At 53.8% G+C, this 18089-nt stretch overlaps 1 protein-coding gene across 2 annotated transcripts in view; it reads right to left on the reverse strand.

The window, feature by feature from the left end:
- Positions 1 to 18089, reverse strand: part of KAZN (kazrin, periplakin interacting protein) — a 185979-nt gene that overhangs the window by 58300 nt on the left and 109590 nt on the right. The window contains exon 3 of one of the 2 annotated variants that reach the window (XM_066982279.1): positions 7475 to 7652. The exons of the other annotated variant lie outside the window; for it this stretch is intronic. Coding sequence (XP_066838380.1) covers positions 7475 to 7652 — 178 coding nt within the window. The remainder of the gene's footprint in view (positions 1 to 7474; positions 7653 to 18089) is intronic. 2 annotated transcript variants of the gene reach the window in all.

Here is an 18089-nt window from a genome sequence, read left to right on the forward strand (position 1 = left end):
CTTCTGGACCTCTCTCTGCCAGTTCAGGAAGCCAGAGCCCATCTGAACGAAAGCCCACGTGGCTCGGAAACGAGCTCCCTTGGCTGGGATGACAGCGCTGATCTTTGCGGATTCAATTACCTGATGCAAATGCACCGGGAGCGCACCGCGTCTCCATCGGAAGCGGTTACCCTGCTCCTGCCCCAGCCCCGGCTGCAGCAGGGAAGAAATGACGAGGAATTTGGCCACGGGCACTTAACAACTCCGGATCCGTTACAGGGGGTGGGAAAGCGCACGGAATTAACCTGCAGGTGGAGGAAACGACAGGCTTTGCCTGAGCAGATAATGCAATAATTGACAAACAGAAAGCAAAGAACTGGGTGTGCTTCAGTCTAGTCGAAACAGCAACGCCAATGCACACGGGGGGGAATATTTGGCGGCTGCAGGATGAAGTTGTGTTTCTGAACGTGTCGCTGTTGGCCAGAATGACAAAATCACGCTGCCAGCCCTCGCCCAGCAGTTCAGAGCTGGGCTCTCCTCCTCCTCACGGCCCAAAGGAGTCGCTCCAGAACAGCTCTGCGGGTGTGCGCAGCGAGGAGTGGGAAATACACCCCCTAACCCAGTGCCCAGATCCCATGCCACAGGTTATGGGGCCGTGCTAAAAATCAGATTGCCCCGCTGACTTTCGCAGTATAGTCAGGGCACAGGAACAGCCCTCTTAGCTCATTCCTCTCCTTTCCTCCTCCAAGAGGGAACCGGGACGCCGCCAGAGCCAAGCGGCTTGGCTCTGCTCCCACACGTTTCCCATGGCTGTCAGAAATGGAGCAAAAATAGTTTCGGGCATAGGTATGGTGGGAGGAAGGTGCCGGGAAGAGCCAGTCCCGCTCGCTCCAAAATCACAGCAAAGCTCCTGCTGGCCTCGGCAGAGCAGGAGCTCTTTAAAATTCAGAGCACAGCTGAATTTGGCCATTTTCCTACTGGAAATCTCAGCATAGCCCACTAAACCCTTCACAGCTCTCTCTTTAGGTTTCTTCTGAGATGATCTTTTCCCCTTTCTGCAACTTAAAGAGAGCGTCTAGACTGCCTAAACCCAGCCATCAAAGTTCAGCTCCTCAAACCTCTTCCTCAAATCCATTTGCTGCTTTCTACCCCAAACGCTGCACATCTCCCCCGAAAACAGGGGCGCGCTTCCCGTGCCCGTATGCCAACAGCAAATTTTGATCTACAACGGCATCCCCCAGCAATCTGAAACATCCTGGAAAAAAAAAAATCCCTCTGATGGGATTGACGATTTGTGTTGGTTTTTTTTTTTTTGAGGGGAGGATGATGGACAATTTGCTTAAAAATAACGGGCTGGAGCACAAGCGCCCGGGTGCGCTGCCAGCACTCATCTATCATCATCTTGGTGCTTAAATGATGCGCCTGCCCGCGTGCGCTGAGCACAGGAAACCCTCCTGCTGTACGGAGGCCAAGAAATTCAGCTGGCGCGTTAACGCGCTGCTCGTTTCAGGCAGCGTGTGCTGACCGCTCGTCCCAGGACTCAGCAAGTTGCACTGAGGGTTTTGGGTGAATACAGGTGCCACCAGGCGCCTCCGAGTGCTGCAGAAAGAGCCACCATGGCCATCGCTGGAAAAATCTGGCAAAAAAAAAGAATATAACTTTTTTTTTCCCCCCTGAATATCCAGAACCAAGTTGGTTTTGGGGTCTATCTTTTCTTTTTTTCATACATTCCTGTGCCTGCAGCTGCTGTATGGCATTTTACGGTCACAAAGGTACGTCCACTTCTGCAAATGCCATGTTTGTGTAAGAAATAAAAGGCAAATGAAGAGAGAGGCTCGCTTACAAAATCCAAACACCGCCCGTGGCTTCGCCGTGCTGCAGAAGATGCACAACCCTGCTTCATCTGCTCTGCAGAAACCTACTTGTCATCAGCAACGCCAGCTCTCAGGGTTTTGCTCGCTGCTGCAAAAAGGAGCCAAAGGAAAACCTGAAGGGAGGTGCTGGCATGGCACCGTGCTTGCCTGCTTCCTCCACACCCCGCACATCACTCCAAAACCTCACTGATGCCAAATACCATTCCCACCCTGCCACCACCACCAGTCGTGGTGCTGCTCGTTCGTAAAACCCGAGGCTGAAAAGCAAGACCCCTTCCTCGACCTGTGCGGGGGGAGCCAGGCTGACAGGCACCAGGGCTCAGACGGGGGGCCACCGCCTCCAGCCAGCGTCGCCCCCAAAGGCATGGGCAAAGCTGGTCATTCCCAGCCACGTACCAGCCTCATCGACACCTCTGGCATCATCCCACGTCCCCCTGGTTCAGGGGCTGTCACTAAGTCTCAGTTCTCACCGCCCCAGCCTCAAATGGCCCCGCTAGGATCACGGAATCACCAGGGCTGGAGAGGACCTTGATGATCGAGTCCCATCCCTAAGCCACGTCCCTTTGTTAGATCGGAGGAGGGCTGGGATGAGTTTTTCCTCCTTTCTTCCCCGAAGCCAACAACTCGTCCAAACAAGCGACGACGGCGAGGGGAACTTCGGGAAGCTGACTTGCCAGAGCTCCGCACGCCCCATGTGCGCTGCTTGTGCAAGCTGCTGCGTCAGCCTCCAGCTCCCTTATCTCACGCGTCGCTGTCAACAAGGAATTACGAGAATTGAATTTTAACAAGCTGCAGACGGAAGCACTGCCGCGCACCGTGCCCGCGCTGAAGTTCAGTGCCTCGATTAACGCCGTGTGCCACGGCCCTGCTCGGTGGCGGCCGAGCAGCGCGGGCACCTGGAGGAAAGGCTCGTGGCACCTGGGCTTACGGGCTGGGCAAGGCCTTTCCTTCCCTGCTGCAACCTGGAGAGGATAAATATCCAGGTTTGGGCAACCTGGAGAGGTTCGTATTGGGGATGCAGATTTCTCTGGCCCCGGTGCCAGAGAATGCTGAGTTCACCGATGCAGCCGGAGTAACGACGGGTAAGCAGCGGGATGAAGGACTGCCCTTTTGGGGGACGCCCAGACTCACCAGTGATTATCCGAGTGGCCGAATCCAAGAGAAAAAAATCGCACTTAACCTTCCCCAAGATTAAGACCAGAGCCTGCTTATATCTCCCTCTCCTGTGAATCTAGCACCAAACATCTTCACGGTCATGCTACAAGCTGGGGAGCCAGAAATCCTGGGTCCTGTCCTTCTCCAACTTCGGAGTTTACTCGAGCTCACTCATCCTCAGGCGCTTCATGAAAACTCCCCTGGTCGGGCTTTAAAGGAACGAAAATCTAAATATTATCAAAAACCTTACGCTAACCACGCCAAACGAGGCTTCTGAATAGAAAGACTCCAGATGCATAAAGATGCTTTAAATTAACATCTTCAAAACCTAAGGTGTGACGGGGACCTGAAGTGCTAGCTGCAGCCAGATGCTTGAGTCTAAAGCAACCACGCGAATATTACTACGACACATTTATTTCCCAGCACGTGCAGCTGTAATAGTAATAGCACAGCAAGACCTTGATCTTGCGACACACACAGTGCAAAACCACTCCGATATCCAACCGGACTGCAGCATCCCAATTCCTCAGTTTGTTTTTTTTATTATTATTTATTTATTTATTTATTTTACAACACCAGCTCTCAGGCTCTGGAAGAACAAAGGACAGCAGGGAAGAGCCCCAGGAAGATGAAAATGGCACATTTCCACCAGCCCCAGAGGATTATTCGCAAAACAGCAGTAGCACCGAGGTAACCGCTCGCCTCCTGGGCAGAAGTCTGAGTCTTTGCGCGGTCGCAGTGGAAGTGGACAGAGATCAAGGAGAACAAGAGGGAACTGTTTTAGGCTGTCACGAGCACAAAGGTCCTCCTGGCCCAGCGGCATCGCTACAGCCAGGACGTGACCACACGTGCCCGCGACCGCCGCACAGCGAGGAGGAATCCCTTGCTGCAGGAGCAGGGGGCAACTCCTGCTCCCTTTCCAGCCGAATTTTGGCAGCACCCACGCAAACGCCGCCACCGTCACCAGCGGACCCTGGCACAGAAAGCGCTGCGTGCCACCGACGCGCTGAAATGGGAAGCGAGATGAGCCAAACGCTGATCGAGGTCTTATTAATAACACTTGGCTATTGATTGCACTTTACATCTTCAAGCGCTTTGCCAACATTAATTAATTAAGGTGTTTTCCATTTAACGCTGAGAGGAGAGCAAAAGCAGCAGGCTAAATGGCCCAAGCGCTTGGCTCAGCACGGCCTGTCCTTGCTCCCCAAACTTCTCATTTCCCCAGAGACCTTGCTGTTACTCAAAATTATCAAAAACCCTAGCATCGATTCAGCAAAGGACTTCACCCAGGAGGCCAGAAGCACACCCTGGCATGCCAGGGGGTCACGGAGCCCCGACGGCACCCTCTCCAATGCTCTGCCACCCACCCATGTCCCCACCGCGCCTGAGATGCAAACCAGAGCTGGGCCACGCAGGTTCTGACAGCCGGGCCCAGAAGCACCGAGAGCAGCCCCCCAAGGAGCCAGCGACACGAATACCGCCCTGCATCCAGCTCTAGATAATGCTACGGCCAAAATACGTCTCCAGAAAACTCGCCATTTAAAACGAGATGCCAGGAGCAAGGGGTTGGGATGATTAACGCTCACGCTAAGGACTGTAACAACACGCGGCTTCATCCCTACCTCCGTACGCACGCCCACCACCCAGTCCGCCTCTCTCGGCTGAATTCTCCCAGTTTTGTTACAAATTGCAGAAAAAAAGCCCTCGAAGCGTTACCTCACCGCTGCCCGCGTGCGAGCAGAGATGGCACTTTATAGCAGGGAGAAGTCGCGGTACGCACAAAAGGAGCAGAGTTATTACCTCGAGCTGTCTCAAGCTGCACCGTAATTACGGGAACACCACATTTCACCAAGGCAGCATTAATTACTGAGGGAGCTGAGCACGGAGGCACACGTTTCCCTCAGCTCACCTAACTCCGGACCGACCCAGCGCGCCCACCCGCAGCGGTGGCAGCGACAGGACCACCACGGCCAAAGGCACCTGGGGGGACCGTGCCACGAGCAGACCCCCACCACCCGTCTGAGCACCACCACCAAACCCTAAATCCCCACGGGCTGGTGCCTGCCCACCCCACTTACCAGCCTCCAGCTCTCCCACAGCACGTGGGCTTAAACCAAATAGCTCAGCGACCCTCCTACTTACACAGCTCATTCTACTTATTCGGACTCATTTTCACCCCATCCTTCTGAAATCATCCTGAAACCCCTGGAGAACAGAAGGCTCCCTACAGATACATCAGGCCCACCTATAGAAGCAGGCACAGGGCAATGTATGAGAACACGGATGAATAACAGTATAAAATTTGGGGAGGAAACCCAGAACGGAGTCTATTTGTTTTTTATTTTTGCTGAGACCAAGCATTCCTCCCCTTGGCTGGCTACGTCGTGTTTTAGATACCAGCCTCTTCAACACGTGGGGAAGGGAAAAAAAACACATCCAGAGCTACGCGGGCTTGGCGCTGGCCCCCAGCACACCAAGATAAAATTTGCCTGCTTAAATCTGGAGGCTGGAACGAGTCCTCCAGGGCCTCCTGCCCTGCCAAAGGCATCGCTCCGGTGCCCAGCCAAGGATGGGACTGCTCCTGGCACTCTACGGCAGCTGGTATTTCCACTGGGACCCCAAAGCAGGTTATTACACGGTTTATTACAGGGGTTATTACACGGGAACACGCACGCTTTGGGGAACGGAGCGCAGTTCTTCAGCGCTGTTATAGCACACCGACTGTTTCCCAGCATGCTGCCAGCAAAGGAAACCGAAGAGGTGCTTTTCCATCACCCAATGGGTTGAAAAACCCCTGAGGACAGAAAAAAAAAATGAAACCCTGACCCCTGGCAAGCCACCCCAAATCCCTCCCTTGCCGGGGCGTGCTGCCGAGCAGAGGCACTGCCCCTCCACGCAAACACACGCGCAGAAGCCTCCTGGAGAGGAACCAACCCAAGCCAAACCCCAAACCCGCAGCAATAGGTGCAGGGAAGGGCAGCCAAAGGGTTTCCCCCTGCCCTTCCAGCTCTCAGCCCTCCGCGGCTGCATGGGCAGGAAGAGGGACAACGGGGGCCAAGTGGGCTATGGGAAGGGGTCCGGGTCCGCGATGCGCAGTGGGGTCCGGCACAACTTTGCACCTGGGCACAGCCACACACACCTGGGCACCCCGACACGCACCCCAGCACCGTGACATGCACCCCAGCACCCCGGCACCCCCCCCAGCCTCCTGCTTGGCCCCACCTGGCGATGGATCCCGCTGAACAGGTGGAACCCCCCCCTCGCCACAGCCGAACCCAACAGGTTGGCTGGAACAAACCCACGAAGGAACCCCTCCAAACCGAGCTGCATCGACACCACCAGCCGCCGACAATGCCCGCCGAGGGCACCGCTGCCTTTAACAACCCCCCCCCAACCACCCAAACCCCGAAAGGCGACCAGCACCGAAGGGCGACCTGCCTTGCATGGTGCCAGCCGATCCCGCCAGTAAATAAGTACCGAGCAAATCGCCCCCAGAGCCGTGTCCGGGGCACAGGTGGGAACCCAGCCCGGCTCCGAGCCGGGGGGGCGGGATGACCCCGGCACCCGCAGCCCCTTGGGGAGCACCGAGGGGCGGCTGCACCCCGGATCCCGGCGGGTTTGGGCTTCGCCGAGCAGAAGGGGCCCCCCCAGGCAGTCAGCACCCGAGGGGGGGGGGGGGCACGGAAGCGGTGTGTCCTCATCCTCCCCCCCCCCCCGGTAACTTCTGCCCCCCGTGGGCTGTGGGGGGGCAGCTCGGGGCTGGGCGGCCGGAGCCTCCCCGGGCCGGGCGATGCCGGCGGGGAGAAGATGGCTGCGGCCGGCTCCCCAATTACGAAACCGGTAATTCGGGCTGGGGGGGGGTAAAAGGGGGAAGGGGGGGGGTAAAAGGGGGAAGGGGGGGGTAAAAAGGGGGGAAGGGGGGGTTAAAAGGGGGGAAGGGGGGGTTAAAAGGGGGGAAGGGGGGGTTAAAAGGGGGGAAGGGGGGGTTAAAAGGGGGAAGGGGGGGTTAAAAGGGGGAAGGGGGGGTTAAAAGGGGGAAGGGGGGGTTAAAAGGGGGAAGGGGGGGTTAAAAGGGGGGAAGGGGGGGTTAAAAGGGGGGAAGGGGGGGGTTAAAAAGGGGGAAGGGGGGGTTAAAAAGGGGGGGCAGCAGGTAGAGCTTTAGGGGAGAAAGGGGGACAAGGGGAAGGGGGGGCAGAAGGGGGGGGCAGAAGGGGGGGAGCAGCAGGTACAGCTTTAGGGGAGAGAGGGGGGCAAGGGGAAGGGAGGGCAGAAGGGGGGGGCAGAAGGGGGGGGCAGAAGGGGGGGCAGAAGGGGGGGGGCAGCAGGTACAGCTTTAGGGGAGAGAGAGGGGCACGGCGCTTCTTTTTGGGGGGGGGGGGGCGGTCCTAAAAAATAAAACGCGCTGCGATACACACCGATACCACGCGACCCCCCCCCCCCCCTCACCGAGGCCGGCCGGCACCCACCTTGCGCGCTGTGCGGGCCGTGCTCCATGGCCGGGTCGCTGCCCAGCTCGGCCAGGCGGCGGCCGGTGGCGGCCAGCTCGGCGCGCAGCGCCGTCACCTCCTGGCCCGCCGCCTGCAGCGCCCCGTCGATGCGCAGCGCCAGCTGCTTGTTGTCGTCCATCATGTGCAGGATTTTGGCCTGGGGGGGGGGAGGGGGGGGAGAGGAGGAGGGTTGGGGGGGTTGGAGTTGGGGGGGGGGGGGAGGAAGAGGAGGAGAGAGGTGAGAGAGCGGGAGCGGCGGGGGGAGAGGGAGGGGAGGGGCGGGGAGGGGGGAGGGGAGAGGGGAGGGGCTGGGGGGCGGGAGGGGGAGAGGGCGCGGGGGGAGAGGGGGGAGCGTGGGAGGGGGTGTAAGGGGGGTGCAGGAGGGAATGGGGTTCTGCAAGGGGGGTGCAAGGGGGTGCAGGAGGGAATTGGGTTGTGCAAGGGGGTGCAGGAGGGAATTGGGTTGTGCAACGGGGTGCAGGAGGGAATGGGGTTCTGCAAGGGGGTGTAAGGGGGGTGCAGGAGGGAATGGGGTTGTGCAAGGGGGTGCAAGGGGGTGCAGGAGGGAATTGGGTTGTGCAACGGGGTGCAGGAGGGAATGGGGTTCTGCAAAGGGGGATGTAAGGGGGGTGCAGGAGGGAATTGGGTTGTGCAAGGGGGTGCAAGGGGGTGCAGGAGGGAATTGGGTTGTGCAAGGGGGGTGTAAGGGGGGTGCAGGAGGGAATTGGGTTGTGCAAGGGGGGTGCAAGGGGGTGCAGGAGGGAATTGGGTTGTGCAAGGGGGGTGCAGGAGGGAATTGGGTTGTGCAAAGGGGGGTGCAGGAGGGAATTGGGTTGTGCAACGGGGTGTAAGGGGGGTGCAGGAGGGAATGGGATTCTGCAAAGGGGGGTGCAGAAGGGAACAGGGCTGGGCATAGGGGGGCTGTGCAAGGGGGTGTAAGGGGCGTGCAGAAGAGAATAGGGCTGTGTAAGGGGGGGGTGCAGGAGGGAATGGGTTCGGCACGGGGGGGCTGTGCAAGGGGGGTGCAGAAGGGAATAGGGTTGTGCAAGGGGGGGGTGGAGGAGGGAACGGGGTTGGGCAAGGGGGGGTGTCAGGGGGTGCAGGAGGGAATAGGGTTGTGCAAGGGGGGGTGCAGGAGGGAATGGGGTTGCGCAAGGGGGGCAGTGCAAGGGGGGTGCAAAAGGGAATAGGGGTGTGCAAGGGGGGGTGCAGGAGGGAACGGGGTTGGGCAAGGGGGGCAGTGCAAGGGGGGTGCAAAAGGGAATAGGGGTGTGCAAGGGGGGACTGTGGGGGGGGGCAAGGGGCGTGTAGAAAGGAATAGGGTTGTGCAAGGGGGGTGTAGAAGGGAATAGGATTGTGCAAGGGCGGCTCAAAAGGGGGTGCAGAAGAGAATAGCACTGTGCAAGGGGGGTGTCAGGGGGGTGCAAAAGAGAACGGGATTGGGCACAGGGGAGCTGTGCAAGGGAAGTGTAGAAGGGAATAGGGCTGTGCAAGGGGGGTTTAAGGGGGTGCAGGAGGGAACAGGGTTGTGCAAGGGGGGCAGTGCAAAGGAGGGTGCAGAACGGAATAGGGCTGTGCATGGGGGTGCAAAACGGGATGCAGAAGGGAACGGGGTTGGGCAAAGGGGGAACAGTGCAAGGGGTGCAAAAGAGAAGGGATGCTGTGCGGGGGGGGGGCACCCAAAAAAAGCCCAAAAGGGAATAGGGGGGCAAAAGGGAACAGCAATGTATAAGGGGGGGTGCTACGGGGCAACAGCACAAGTACAAGGGGGATGCAACAGGAAACAGAATTGCTTGGGGGGGGGGGGGGTTGCCCCCTACCTGCTGCTCCCCCTGCAGCCCCCCCAGCACGGAGTGGGTGTGCGAAGGTCGGGGGGTGGGGGGGGTGGGTTTTTTTGGGGGGTGGGGGGGATTCCTGGGGGGGGGGGGGCAGCGCTGCGGCAGCCGCTGCATTTGTCCCGTGCCCCCCCCCCCGGGATGCTGCAGGGAGCGCTGCAGTGCGGCCGGGCTGCCAGGTGCTCCCGGGAGCGCTAATTAAGCGGCTCTCTGCTAATTGGGCTCGGGTGCACGGCCATGCCCCGAGGCTGTGCGCAGCAGGCAGAGGCAAAATGGGCTGACCGGAAAATAAAATAAAAAAAATCCAACTGGAATGATTTTTTTTTTGGGGGGGGGGGGGGAATCCCACTGGAAGGATTTTTTTTTTTGGGGGGGGGGGGGGGAGCAACCTGTGTGCAGGCAGCCAAATGTGGGGAGCCAGGGAAAATCCCAACCCCACTGGAAAAAGGGGAAAACAGCCCTGCCTGGATCTGTAGGGATTCAGCAGACCCTCCAATGCTTGCCTAAACCCAGGCTTTTGGTGGAAGGAGCTGGGAATTTGGGGCGCGCCTTTGGCTGCTGCACAGGGACAGAGCGTAGCTTCGCCCAGAGCTGCAGAGCAAGCACGTGCGTGCATGTGTGTGTGTGCACACGTGTGGATAAAAACCACGTGTCGTGCCCCAAAGGGTGGGTGAAGAACCCACAAGGGGAACAAATGCACTTTCTTACATTCTGTTCCTTCCCTGTAGCTACACGTGCAAGAGGTGAAGTTCTTTAAGCACATGCAGAAATTGGATTTGAGATAAATGCCCGGGTTCATGCCCGGTTTGCATCTTTATTTGCTGCAAATTCTGCTTGCAAACAAGACGGTTTTGTACGGAACCAGATCACCTGCCTGTGCAAATGCAGCGCCAAATATGCAAAAACTTGGGCATTGCACTTGAATAAAATCTGAACGGTCAGCTTTGAAGCACAGGCACATTATTTTTATCATAAAAAAGTCAGGTTAAAACTGATTTGAGTCTTCCAAGAACACATTCAGCTGCTGAAGCAAAGTCCAACTTGAGCTTCTTAGCCTAACCCCAATAACAGCCTGGTTGAGTTGCTATATTGGCAGCGCTTGAATTTTTTTTTAATTTACCAATGCAAGAGAATTTCTATGCTAGTGTATGGTACCTAAAACAAACAAACAAACAACAAAAAATCCTTAAACTTTGCTGTGGACTCTATGTATTAATAACTTTGCTTTAAAAATCTCCCTTATTGCTTGAAGTCCTTTTGAGATTAGCCTGAAGACATCTCCGAAGATTTTCTGCCCTTCCGTGCACCTCCTCCTGTCCCTGCAGGGAACAGCTGGGCCCATTTAAAATGGATTTTGATCTCAAAGCAGGATTTGGTTTCTCTGAGCTTCCCCCCTGACGGCAGCATGCAGCGATCCCGAGGCATCGGCGAGCTCTGCGGCAGGCAGCGCAGCCAGGACCTGGCTGGCCGCGTGCACCTGAGCGGCACCGCCTCCGCCGTGGGGTTTGCTGGGTTCCCTCCGGGGCTGGAACCACGACCACGAGGTGCACTGCAAGCACCATACCGGAGGATAACTTGGGGCTATGCTAATTCCTGTTCAGAAGGCGAAACCCTTGCTTAAGTCCTCAAGATCAGGATGAAAACAAAGCATTAAGAAATGAATTTATTCCCTTTCTCCTATTAGTGCTGAATTAACAAAAAAAAATAATTGAGAGCTAATTAAATAGACAAAATCAGAAACATATTATTTCCCCAAATTGCTTTTTTTTTTTTTTTTGGTATTATTCTAGCTTTGACTGGGTGCGCAAAAGCTCCGCAGTGTCCCTAAGGGATGGGAGTCCCTCGTGGTGCGGATCTTTCTGCAAGGGTATCCTTGAAATCCTGAAAACCCCCTCAGTTTTGGGCGACGTTCCCGTAGTAGCATCACATTCCAGCTTGCTATTTCTTAAGAATACCTGGATGGCATAGACACGGATGGAGGAAGGTTTGAGAATACTGCCCACCCTGCTTGCTCTCCTTTCAGCCTAAGTTGTTCAGTAAAGGGAAGGTGAGGAGAGGTTTAGGAGGTGGAAAAGGGTTGGGCAGCACGCGGGCACTGCTCGGGCTTTCCAGACTCTTCAATTTGCTATTGATTACCGCTTTTTGTAGTTTAATATGTACAGTATGCAAAGGAACCGCTTTAACTAAATGGAGAAAGCCTTTTGTGTTAGGAATGAACGTAATCTAATATGGCCCTTTGACTTGATTCAATTAAATCCTTTCTTTTCCAATTAAACAATCAGACAGAATTTAATAAAAATGAATTTCTACATGTCGTCCTCCAGAACGATGACCTCTGAGATTGTGTGGGCTTATGTAAACTCTGCTGATGGCTTTTTATCTGCTCGTGTGTCATTCCACAAGCACAAAAAAAAATGCCTTCTGTCGGTGTATTTACATTATTTCCTCATCTGCTCAACGTATCTCTGTTTGCAGTAACAATTCCCAGCTGAAAAGGCAGCGAGCATCACCAGCTTCCTCCAACGCAGCCTCTGGAGCTTAATTTCCGTGGCTGGGACGAACCCGGGGGCTGAGCTGCTCCTCCATTTCGCCGGGCCCTGCCCTGCCACAGTGCCAACAGCGGCCATTTGGCCTGTCCCAAATGTCACCAGAGGCATCTGCACAGCTGTTTATTCGCAAAGAAAGCACACCCCAAAAAAATGCCACCGTCCACGAGGCCAGCAAACTTGTGCCTGAAGTTAGGGAACTTTTCTAGCACGGCTCTGCTAAGCTATTTCCACCCAAGTTACAATAGCTGCTAAAGTCTACATTTATTTTTTTCCGCCTACAAAGGTCACATTTTTATTTGTGTATTCATAACTGCATTTAACCCCCCGCTTCTTGCTCTTAAAGTATTGAGCACCAGCTCTTTTCTTCCCCCACTGGAGTTATCGCGGCATCCTAACGCAAGCCCTGCGGATGTGCCGAAGCCAAAAGGTTTGTGCTTCGGTTTATAAATTACTGAAGTAATACATTATATGATGAAGGGGATCAAACGCTAGCCAAGGATGGGCAGGTTCCACGTTGGGGTGGATGTTGGTTGCCCCACGATGCCCCAGGGAGACGTCCCCATCCCAGCTCATGTGCGGGTGAACGCGTCCCGTTGGCCTTTAGAGGGGACCCCTGAAACAACACCATTCCTGGTCGTAAAGTGCCCCGAACTGGGGGAATTACTTTGCTGTGGCCAGTCAGGAGGTGAACGCAGCAAAAGCAACCCGAGACCCTAACTGCCCGGCGCAGACACATCGCAGTTATCGGGTGCGAACCTGGAGGAATCCCGTTGGGAAGGGGTAACAGAGAAAAATGTGATCCGAGGGATTTGTCTCCAGTAAACCCATTTTATGTTAATAGGAAGCAGATTTTGAGCCCCCTCGCAAACAAATGACTTCCATAGCATATTTCACAGCTGAGCGCATCGATGGCACCAGCCTTTATGTGCAGCTCTGTTAAACCCAACATTTGTTTAATGAATTGCAGCAATCCAATGAATCCTTGTACGGCCAGCCTAGACTTGAACTTTTATGGGAAGACATCAGGTCTTCTCCCCAGCTGATACCTGGGAACCATTACACACCCCTCGCCAGATCAGGGTTACTCTGTATGCATCTGAAAGGGGAATTAAGCTGGTGAAACTAGCAGGGCCAAACGCTGTTGAGGTGCTGCAGCTCTTTGCAGGATGACCTCCTCCTCGTCCCCAGGGTCGGTATCTATACCATGACAAAACTCCATCCTGCTGTTTGGATGCATCCCCTGCTGCAAACCACGCGTGAAATGCTCCGTTCGTGGCATGGAGAGGTGATGGCAATGATGGTGCTGGGATAATTCAGCTTCCTTACGCTGGTGGCCACAAGAGCCTGCAGTGGAAGCGCGTATCCTGCACAAGCAGGAGCAAGGAGAGGGCATGCAGAGCAAAACGTGCATGCACGATACCCTCGTGCGTGGTAACAATGGTAAAAGCTGCGTGCTACTTTGGTAAAAGTGCTTGAATTTCCAAAATACCTTTCCATATGTGAAGAGAGAAATAAGAAGCAAAGAGAATGCACATCAAGCAAAGTCCATACTAAATGCCATTTCGCCCTCCTTCCCCGGTCACAAGTGAGAGGGGAAAAACGGGGCTGGCTTTTGCAAAAGTGCAAGGGTGATTTGGGAGATCGAGTCCCACAGCAAGGAATCAGCTCTTGGGAAGAGAAGAACGGGAAGTCTACGGAGACATCTGCTCTGCAGACCCAACTCACCAGCTGCTCAGCCGCTATTACAAGGATCGCATAAAAACTTAAACGAATAGGGAGATTCTGAACCACTCAGATAGCAGGATAATAGGTGCCAGGAAAAAATCCTGTGATCAATCAGCAGACAAATACATACTTAAATTAGGTGTTAGTGGGGCAGATGCAAGAAAGGTGATTATGGGTTGCCTCTGTGTTTCCTTTGGCAACGAGGATGACACGCTGGGTGGGTCACTGCACCCTACCATTAATACAGCATCAGCATTCGCCTGACAGCTTCTTTGTCCTGTGAAGTCAATTCCTATCAAGACCTGACATTAGCAGGAGGCAGGGTGAAATTCAGATGCCTTTGAATTTTCATGACCCTCTAGATGCTTCCCCTGCTTGAGGCTGGCAGATCACAGGCAAGACCCGCGCCTTGAATTGGGCAGGAGGTAGGAATAAACACCTGCACCCATCCAGCGCAACCGTGGTCAAAAATATCCTGGGGAAAATGAGTGGGAGAACAGCCCTTCCCTCCCTCCCCAGCAAACCAAACTGGAAACAGGGTTGGAAGGGCACAACACATGGGAAACCAGCCTCCTTTCCCCCCACAAGCTGCTACCAGCAGGGTGGACTAGCCCTGTATTGCATAAGATGACAAACATGCGATTGCATTTCCCACTAAATTACGAAAGCTCTAAAAATACACCTAGATAATGTTGGCTAAATAATTGCAGCGTTGTTCATGGTCGCGTGCAGCCCTGTGCTCAGGAGCGCTCATCCCCATGCGATGGGCATTTTTGGTAGAGCTTCAAAATGAACCAGCCAGAGGCGCAGCGAGCAGGGTTAAAAAGCAGGGAGCGCAGAGCTTTAAGCGCGGGGGCCTGGCTGTTGGTGCTATCTCGGCTCAGACAGGCTCAGCACATTTTCTACTTGAGGGCAGCGTTCAAAAAACCACTGTTTAGACACTGCACCACCACCCATTTTGGCTAACTGGCAGCTTCTTACTGAAACCCGCTGGTGGTCAGCGTACCCAGACACAGCACCCAGCCACGGGAGAGGAGGGGGTGTGCTTCTCCTAAGCAAGTCCTTTCGGCTTTTGACATAGATTATATAAAAAAAGAAAAAAAAAAAGAAAAAACCAACAACCCACAACCGCAAGCGTGATAAAGCATCTCAGTATAAAATCAATACCGAGGCGATTAGCAGCCTTTGAAGAATTCTGGCCCTAAGTCAGCCCGTGGCAGAGATCAAACGGAGGTGCTGTCAGCTCAGGCGGGCATTTTACTTTGTGTCTGCTGTCCGGCAGCCCCAACACCCAGAACCATCCCCGTGCCTCCCACTGCTCCTTTTTCCCCAGCACAGTGCCCGGGGAAGCCAGGCACGTCCTGTGGAGCAATCCCCATCCGCCGGGCAGCACGGTGCCAGGGGTCGCCTTCCCTCACCTCCACATTTAGGGTGCTGGTTTGGGTCTGGAAGAGCAGCTTTACATCACCCCATAAAGTATCTGCACCTTCGTCCGTGCAAGCTCTGCTTCTGGCGTGTCCCGAAATAAAAGCAAGGAAGGTGCTTTGCTCTGCCGGCATCCCCAGGCTGGTCAAGGCTTTCTTATCAGTTCCTCTGCTTTGGGGTAAAATTTGAGATAAATCTGACTGGCTGTGAGCTGCCACAGGTCTGTGAGTAATCTGCAGTCCCAGACTGACAGTAGCGGGCATCAGCCGGCACATCGCAAGGAGCTTGGGCCTCTGATAGCAAGGAGGATGGAAGCCTTATCAGCAAGCCCGGGTGAAAGCTATTTCCAAGATGCCCAGGGCCAGGGAGAAGCCGCAGTGAAAAGGAGTTGGAGAAAATTACTGATACTGTTAATAGCTTTTCTTGAAAGCTGGGAAGTTTCCCCAAAATCTGGCAGACCGGAGCAAAGGGAAATGCCTTCACATGAAGGCTTGGTGGAGCAAGGAGGATCCAAAGGAAAGCTGACGTTCTTGTGCCAGGAATATAGCCGTCAAAAAGGGGATGCTATGGGTGGTGTCAGAGGGGACAGGGAAAAAACAGGGATGCAAAACGCTTTTTTTTTTTTTAGAGATAAATTCCCTAGAAAATTCTAAATCCATCACCGAGCACCAGCACATCCATCACCCCAGGGCTCCTCAGGACAAGCCTCCAGTTGCGCAGCTGGCCCAGCTGGTAGGAGGGGGATGTTAGGAAGGTGATGCATGTAAAACCCATCCATGGCAATTACACAGAGCAGGACAGCTGCCAAGCTCCCGTATTTGCTCCCTGTCAGTAGATTTTATAGATACAAAGATATATATATCCACAGAGCTATTAATTTTTCCGATACCCACATCCTGAATGAGGGTAATATGTTTATCCTATAAAGTTAGTGACTCCAGAACGCAGCACTCTGCTTTAGGGCAATTTTTCACGTTATTAACTTTCTTCCAGCACACACACAAAAAGAAAAAAACCTCTCCCCACCAAAAAAAGCCCACGGCGGAGCTGTGCCGAGACGCTGAGCACAGCTTGGCCAGAGGCAGGCACGACAAAACCTGGGAGGTGAAGCCCGGGAGATGAGGCACGACCCGAGGTGTGTGCAGGACAGCTGTTGGGACAGATGTTATTAAAATATGGGGTTATTTATGCTCCTTCCAGCCCACTCGACCAAAAAGCCCGGACAAGCCCCGCGGATGCCCGTGCTCTCGTTGCCCCATTTCCTGGCTTCCCGATGGCTCTCCATTCAACCTGGCAGTTCAGCAGTCCAGCTTGCCTCAAGATTAAGATCTGCCTCATTTGCAGTTACATAATTAGCAATTACCCTAATTTCACTTACATTAAATTACTTTTTTTTTTAATAAACATTATCTTTTCTGACAGAAAAAAAAATAAAACGGCATGGGTCTGCTTTACAGAAAGCAGCAGCGTCATTATCCTCTTCTCAGATATAATGTCTAGATACTTTTAATGAAAATATTCATTATTGCTAATTTGCATCTCTTTCAGCTCTAGGAGAGAAATCAAATGAAGATGTCAAAACAGTGCCACCTCTGCCAGGGATAAAAAAGGAGACGTGGTGACCCCCAGCTCCCCCCAAACGTTTTGTGTGGAGGGAGAACGCAGCTGAAGCACACACCCTGGCTTATTTAAGACAGCCTCAAATTGTGAGATATGTTGAAATACAGACGTTAACCACGACGGTGGTAGTTTGTTTTGGTTTAGCAGAGACTTTTCCTGAAGATAAAGTACATCCCGAACGCGCTTCATGCTTGCTAGCAACAACACTTGTATTAGCAGGAGAAAATATATATTACACCTCTGAAATACATGCTTCGCTGAGCTCGCAGAGTGAAGCTAAAATAATCTTTTTTAAAGCAAATAGGGATGAATACTTAAAAATAATAAAAAGTTGGTGAATATTCATTTGAACTCTTAAGCAAATTTGCCCTTGTCATATTTGCATCTCTCTTGTGTTCCCTGCCTGTGCAATGGGGTTTTATTAGCACGAACATCCACAGAAAGTGAATTTGAAGTCTGAATACCCATGGGAAATGAATTTTAAATTCACTCGCTGTGTGCAGTCACCCAAGAAACTTGATCATAATTGTTTATTATACTTAAATATTTATATTGTGGGAGAACTAGGTAGATAAAAGGGCCCTGCTGGGTGCTGCACAACCACTGCCTCCAACCACAGCCAGCACCAGAGGCGACGTGTGACAGCTCCAGTCGGGCTGGGCCGCCTCGGAGGCGAAGGGACAGCCCAGACTTCAAGGTCAGGAACAAGGACTGGGCTGGAGGCATCAACCCGTTCCTGCAGGACTGAAGTTTTGTCCTCCAAGAAGCTCTGAGGAAGGTGCAAGCTGTCTTCAAACGGCAGGAGCCTGCACGGGGTTGAGACGGATTTAAGGAATGGGAATTAGCTGGAAACATCCTCGCCAACGCTCTTTTCTTGTCTTAAATCCCATGTCGAAGGTCCAGCTTTCAGCAGGGAGCTCAGATTTCCACGCTCGCAGGGCGTGGGGGGGTTACAATGGACTCCTCTATTTTCCACTCCACAATTTGCAGCCCTAAGTGCTTCAGAAAGCGACACCCACGGCTGCATGCAACCCCGCTGCCTCCTCCAGCAGATTCCTGCCTGGGGAGCAGAGATCCAAAGGCACCAAAAATGCCTCAGAACTGCCTTTTTTTTTTTTTTTTTCTCCTTGGCAAAAATGGGCTGCACTTTCTGCAATATGGGACCCTTTTTTTTTTGGCTCGGTCACAAACGATCCATCTCCCGAAGACTTCCTAGCAAAGCTGTCTCTGGTTGAGATAGCACTGACCGTACGCTGGACTTTGCAGATGGCTCTTGCAAAATAGCAAATTAAACAACAAATACCTGCCACATCCTGGCACCCTGGCCATGCAGCACAGCGCACAAGCCTGCAAACCGCGTCGCTGCACACCCAGCGCCTTTGGAGAGAGGGAGGAAGCACATCAAGAGCATGTTTTAAGGTTTAAATTCTTTCTTTCTAT

This window comes from Anser cygnoides, chromosome 23 (genome assembly GCF_040182565.1).
Source record: "Anser cygnoides isolate HZ-2024a breed goose chromosome 23, Taihu_goose_T2T_genome, whole genome shotgun sequence".
In the NCBI taxonomy this organism is placed as follows: domain Eukaryota; kingdom Metazoa; phylum Chordata; class Aves; order Anseriformes; family Anatidae; genus Anser; species Anser cygnoides.